The 6,748-nt window shown below is 45.3% G+C and overlaps 1 protein-coding gene across 1 annotated transcript; it reads right to left on the bottom strand.

Annotated features, from left to right (window-relative positions):
* Positions 1-3,202: 3,202 nt before the first annotated feature.
* LOC138946828 (uncharacterized) lies at positions 3,203-6,540 on the bottom strand. Its single transcript, XM_070318234.1, has 2 exons — positions 3,311-6,540; positions 3,203-3,207 (listed from the first exon to the last, which is right to left on the bottom strand). The coding sequence occupies exons 1-2, from the start codon at positions 6,528-6,530 to the stop codon at positions 3,203-3,205; spliced, it is 3,225 nt and encodes a 1,074-aa protein (XP_070174335.1). The 5' UTR covers positions 6,531-6,540.
* Positions 6,541-6,748: the final 208 nt, after the last annotated feature.

The following is a 6,748-nucleotide window of genomic DNA, read 5'->3' as shown; positions in this document are numbered from 1 at the left end:
TAGTAAGGAGGGGCGTAAAACTCGTCATAATACAACCAACGGCAAGTATAGTAACGGAACATATGCAATCCATGCTAACGGGGCTATTACATACAATAGTTAAGTAAATATTTGCCTTCTAGCGCATGAGCATCATTCATTATGGACGACAGAGAACGCAGTTATAGCAATGCTTTAATATAAACCACATTCAATTAGAAATAAGTGTGTTCTGCACTCGTGTAAAGAAATCTGGACGATTTCAAGTTAATGCTTTTTTATTCGTGTGAACAAAAATCATTCGATTTCCCGATAATTGGAATCCTAGTCGATACCACTGACATTACGGAATGTCTCAGCTCATATATTTTAATGACCACGCAAAATAAAACTTACACAAAATAATGCTATAACTTAAAATAATGCTAGAACACAAAATAATGCTTCGACTAGAAATATGTGTTTCTGTACTTTCGGAAAGAAATTCAGGCGATTTCGAGATTATTTAAAACGTTATTGTTAGCAGCAGCAGCAGGATCATCCAGTATCCCAACTGATGAATACTCGGTCAGACGATAATGCAATACTGTTATAAACATTATAACGTCAACCATCCAATGTTTTCATACTCCCTCCAAGACGTGTGAAAGAAAGAACGCGCGAGAAACAGTATGACGTCATTAATCATCATACAAATTCATGACACTGAATGTCACGTGCCGTCATTCCATTCTTTCCATAAGCTTACCATCCCAAAAAAGGCAGTAACGTGCCGAAATATTGATTATAGATATAAACGTACCTAACCTGGTTACTGGTGTGTTTTATTTTTATTTGAATCCCTCAAAGACGTGTAGGCGACTTTGAGATCATTATGACATCAGCCTCAGTACCAGCACGCACTGTCTTAACTCACGAGGACACGTGCACATACTAATACATTGACGAATTATGTTTTCTTTTTGTTTTTTACATTTAGTCAAGTTTTGACTAAATGTTTTAACATAGAGGGGAATCGAGACGAGGGTCGTGGTGTATGTGTGTGTGTGTGTCACAAACGCATACATACTCTTTGATAAGGCCAACTAAAAAGAGATCACATTTCACATTTATACTGCTACTGAATACATTAATCCAAATAATACAACATACGCAATATCACACGTTCAGAAGATACAGACAGGCTACTAAATACATCAATCCAAATAATACAAAATACGCAATATCACACGTTCAGAAGATACAGACAGGTATTGCTCGCGCACTCGACGTGCCGGCGCTCTCCCTCCCCAGGTTACACGCTGCACACCATCACAGCCGTTGACCAGAGTTCCTGATAGTGATACTGACAGGTATTAGTCGCGCACTCGACATGCCGGCTCTCTCTCTCCCCAGGTTACACGCTGCACACCATCACAGCCGTTGACCAGAGTTCCTGATAGTGATACTGACAGGTATTGCTCGCGCACTCGACGTGCCGGCGCTCTCCCTCCCCAGGTTACACGCTGCACAGGTACAGTGTATCCTCAGAGTCTATTCTGATTTACGCAAATTGTTTTCTTACAACTATAAACTTTATCAAGTCATTTTCAGACTAACCTCAATGAACAGGTTAGGGTTATTTATAACAATACGCAGTCGTACCATGCATTCACATTCACACACAGTCAATGGTATTTACCAAGAAGAATAATTATGACAATTGCATCTAGTCTACCAAATATCCAGTAACAACACTTACCCCTCTCAAGGGCGTTTTAGCACTCTAAATTACGGTGCTGGTTTTAGTCAGCTGCTAGCTCAGGTAACCGCCCACCATGGAACCCAATACCATGACGCGTTCTCCATCTTATTACGTCATCTGCTTGACGTAAACGCGACTAACTAAAATAGACGGATCGCTCGAGAGCTGGTCGAGACTACTGCAGAACATACACGAAAGAGCGGCCTGGCATCAGTTCAAAACACAACCTCTGGAAAACTTGCACTTAATATTAAAATCATCAAAGTCAGTAGTTCTTGACAAAAGGGATCCTTGACACTACCCTCACCTCAAGATGAAAACTTCAGTTTTCTAAACATTGTCACTGCAGAACGACAATCACCCTTTTTTTTACAAAAAGGGACTTAGGTACGAACGTAGGTCGGCCTCACTGGCCAACGGGACAACGTGACAACACGTCTGCTTCAATGTTTGACTGCCCTGCAATGGGCACGATCTGAAACTTGTGTTCCTGAAGAGCCAACGCCCAGCGGGTCAAGCGACCGTTTTTCAGCTTGCTTTGCTTCAGGTACGTCAACGGACGGTGGTCCGTCTCAAGCATGAACTCTTGTCCATACAAGTACCTAGAGAATTTGTCCACAGCCCAGACGATGGCGAGACATTCTCTTTCAACAGTCGAGTAACGCTGTTCCCGGTCCAGAAGTTTTCGACTGGCGTAGGTGACGGGGTGGAAGCGTCCGTCACGCTCTTGGAGCAGTACGGCTCCGATGCCTATGTTTGATGCGTCCGTGCGGACTGTGAAAGGCTTCTGGAAGTCAGGTAACACAATCACGGGGTGTTCAGACAAAATTTCCTGAATCTTTTCCAGAGCCACCTGGCACTTTTCATCCCATTTCACCTTGTTTGGGAGTTTGCCTTTCGTCAGATTTGTGAGTGGGCTGACAAGATCAGAAAACTTTGGAACATATCGGCGATAGTAGCTGATGAGACCAATGATCGCCCTCACTTGTTTCTTAGTCTCTGGTCGGCCAAGCTTCAACATCTTGTCAACCTGTGACTGAACTGGTCGCATGGTGCCGTGACCAATGATGTGACCCAGAAACTCAATCTGTTCAAAACCAGCTTCAACCTTAGAAGGTCTCACTGTTAACCCGTTTCGGTCAAGTTTGTCCAGGACCTGTTCTGTGCTAATCAAGTGTGATTGCCAGTCCTCTGTTGCGATCAAAATGTCATCAAAAAAACTGACAGCCATGTTTTCCTCCAAATGGAGTTTGCGCATCATGCGTGCAAAAGTTGCTGGTGCTGTCACTAGACCAAAGGCCATCTTCGTGCACTGAAACAAACCAAGTGGCGTCTGGAAAGCAGTTTTGTGCTTATCCTGGGTGGCCATTGGTATTTGCCAATACCCCTTTGCGAGGTCAATCTTTGTGAAGAACCGACTTTGTGATAGCCGGGCAAATAATTCTTCAATATCCGGAATAGGTTCCGCGTCAAAGACAGTTATCCTATTCAGGGCACGGAAGTCGATGCAGAAACGATTTGTTCCATCTTTTTTCTTGACAAGAACAATGGGTGACGAGAATGCAGACGTGGATGGCTCAATCACACCCAACTCCAGCATACTTCTGACCTCCTTTTCTATCACTTCGCGGGTCGTGAATGGCATAGGATAGGGTTTGAGATGGATCGGCTTATCCGTAGTGACCTTGACGGAATGCTCCTCAAGACCAGTAGTTCCTGGATCTGTGGTCATCATGTGAGCTCGGCAAGCAAATATCGGCTCCAAGTCCCTCTTGCACTCTTCTGCACGCTCGGGATTGTATTTCACATCCAGATAACTCTCGCGAATCGAGGGCAGCGTCTTCAAGTCTACAGTGGGTGTGGTTGTTTCATCCTCCAATGAAACAACACTCGTAGCGGCTGAAAAACAGTGGAATGTAGGTCCTGACACTGAAATGTTTGCGATGGTTTCATCCCTGCGCAAATATCTTTTCAACATGTTGACGTGGAAGAGTTTCCGCTTCCCGTTCATTTCAATTGCGTAATCAACAGGACCAGAAACAGATCGAACGGGGAACGGGCCTTTCCACTTCAAAAGAAGTTTGTTGCTGGTTGTGGGCAACAACACCAGGACTTCATCACCGACATGAAAACTTCTCTTCACGGCCTTTTTGTCGTGGTAAGACTTGTAGCGTGTGCAAGCTGCTTCAGCAGCTTCCTGGGCGACTCTGCAAGTGTCTGAGAGTTTGTTGCGTAGTTCAAAGACGTACTGGTAAGTAGTCTGAACCTCGGGGTCTTTAACCTCTCCGGTCCACAGGTCTTCAAGGATCTTCATCGGGCCACGGGGTGTTCGCCCATAAAGAAGTTCAAATGGTGAGAAGCCAAGACTCTCATTGGGCAGTTCCCGGTACGCAAATAGAAGAGCAGGGATGTAACGATCCCAGTCTCTACAGTTCTCGTCCACCACTCTTCTCAACATCATCCTCAACGTGCCGTTGAAGCGTTCCACCATCCCATTTGTTTGAGCATGATACGGTGACGTGTGTAACTGGTGTATGGACATGAGTCTCATCACCTCTCTCATCATATCAGACGTGAACTGCGAACCTCTATCAGACAATACTTCTACCGGGAATCCAACCCGAGAGAAAACACCCAGCAAAGCTTCCGCAACAGCAGGAGTATCGATGTCTGTCATCGGGACTGCCTCTGGGAACCTGGTGGCAACGTCTACAATTGTCAATATGTAGCGATGACCCCTTGCAGTGGGTGGTTGAATGGGTCCAACAAGATCAACGGCCACACGTCTGAAAGCCTCGTCAATAAGTGGCATTTTCTCAAGAGGAGCGCAGGGAACACGACCCTTAGGTGTCGTTCTCTGACAAATGTCACATGTTTGACAATACACCCTGATTTCCTTGCGCACGCCTGGCCAGAAGAAGTTGGAAAGGACTCTTTTTGTTGTCCGACTCACACCCGAATGTGCAGATAGTATAGAATCGTGTGCTGCCACCAGTGCGGTTTTTCTGAGCGTCTTTGGCAGCAGAAGCTGTGTGTTTTCAACCTGTGTCTTTGTGTTCAAGGACACCCTGTACAGAAGATCGCTTCGAATCTCGAAACGAATGGTACCGTTTGACATTTGTTGAACGTCACCGTTCTTTGCCTTCAGAAAAAGAAGTTTCAGCGTCTCGTCCTCTACTTGGAGTCGAGCCATATCCTGTTGTTCTATGTCCATTTTTGGAGCTTCTGGCGTGAGAAGAGGTTTTGGGATGCCGCTTTTTGCTGCCATGGACCGAGTCTTCGCTACATTTGCGACTTCTCCTCCTACTCCTAGCAATGAATGACTGTGGCATTCACTCTTTGGAGCTAGCGCTGGAGCGCTTGAAGGACTTTGAACGTCAATAACGCCTTCAATGTTTCCAAGGATCAGGTCACACACGGGTTCATCAACGACACAAGCCTTGACCCTACCAGCAAAGAATGGTGTATCAATGTCAATTAGCGCAACAGGGAACCTTTCGACTCGACCGCCAAAAGAAATGCAACAGGCAATGTCACCTGTGTACTGATCCGGCAACACCAGAGACTTCCTCACACCAACTGTAGTGCACCCTGTGTCCCGTAAAACCCTCACATGCTGACCACCGATCTTCCCATCGCTAATTGGTAGGTTATGGCAACTGCCTTTCCCCCCTGCAACAAGGACAGGTATGATGTGTCCACATTTCAGAGTTGCCTCTTTGCCTTCTCGGATCATCGAACAGTCTGAACATTGGAGGGATGGAGCTAGTGCACAACCCGCAATTTTTTTGTTCGGGCAGTCGGCCTTCCAATGGCCTTTGCCGAGGCAAAGTTTACAAAAATCTGGCCCAACAAAGTCTACCTCATCGGAATGTTGTTTATCCGGATAATGCCTCTCAACCTGATTCCATCTTCTGGCCCTACCGCCTCGCCTACCAATCCCGCGTTGCTGGGGGGTTTCGGTCTGAACTTGATGTTGTTCTTTCATGGCAAAACAGGATACCCATAAATCAGGGCTGGATTTTTTTGCCATCACTTTACCTGGGTGAGCCTCGCGAAAGAACTCAGCGACTTCGATCATTTCTTTCACGGATGAAAGGTGCCTTTCCCTCAAGAACGTAGCAACATCTTTGTTGCAAGACTGTAGGAGCTGTTCTTGAAGCAGCAAATCGGTCAAACCACTATAGGATTTATCTGTCCCCTTCAGTTCCACCCAGCGCAAAAGGTAGTGCTGCATGCGGGCCAGAAAAGCGGGGAACGTCTCGTCCATTTCAGGTTTGCAAGATCTGAATTTCTCTCTGAAACCTTCCTCTGAGCATTGGAAGCGTTTGAGCAATGCTTCCTTTAGATCAGGATATGAAAGTTCCTGCTCAATAGCCAGGGAATGATACACTATCAATGCTTTTCCAGTCAAAAGTGAAGATAAGTGTATAACCCAGATGTCTGCGGGCCAGTTGCAGCTCTTTGCATGGACTTCGTATCGAAAAAGATACGCGTCAATGTCGTCTACGTCTTCATTGAAAGCAGGTAGCTTTGGTTTAAAGGAAAACGCCAACTGTGGCTGAGACGAAGCGGTACCACGTGTATCAAGTCTTGCGCGTTCTAGCTCAAATTCTTTTTGTTTCGATCTTTCTCTTTCAAGCTCTATCTCAGCATTTTCTCTACGTGCAATCGCTCTGTCGTCACGATCTAAACGTTCACGTTCAACGGCCAGACGTTCGCGCTCAACAACAAATGAAACCAGGTCTGTCCCAGTTAACCCCAGAGCCTGACCCTCAGATCGTATTTGATCGAAGAGACTTGACATAGTTAAAGCAATCAGAAATAGTAAATAAAAAGAACAATGAAAAAGCCAATCAAAAGGTAAATACAAGCTTGTACAACTATAAACTTTATCAAGTCATTTTCAGACTAACCTCAATGAACAGGTTAGGGTTATTTATAACAATACGCAGTCGTACCATGCATTCACATTCACACACAGTCAATGGTATTTACCAAGAAGAATAATTATGACAATTGCAT

This window comes from Littorina saxatilis, linkage group LG14, assembly GCF_037325665.1.
Source record: "Littorina saxatilis isolate snail1 linkage group LG14, US_GU_Lsax_2.0, whole genome shotgun sequence".
In the NCBI taxonomy this organism is placed as follows: Eukaryota; Metazoa; Mollusca; class Gastropoda; order Littorinimorpha; family Littorinidae; genus Littorina; species Littorina saxatilis.
The sequence above is the reverse complement of the archived record's forward strand: the minus strand, read 5'-3'. Positions and strand labels throughout refer to the sequence as shown.

Coding starts and splice junctions, on each gene's coding strand:
- LOC138946828 (XM_070318234.1), bottom strand. CDS start 6,530: ATGTCAAGTCTCTTCGATCAAATACGATCTGAGGGTCAGGCTCTGGGG.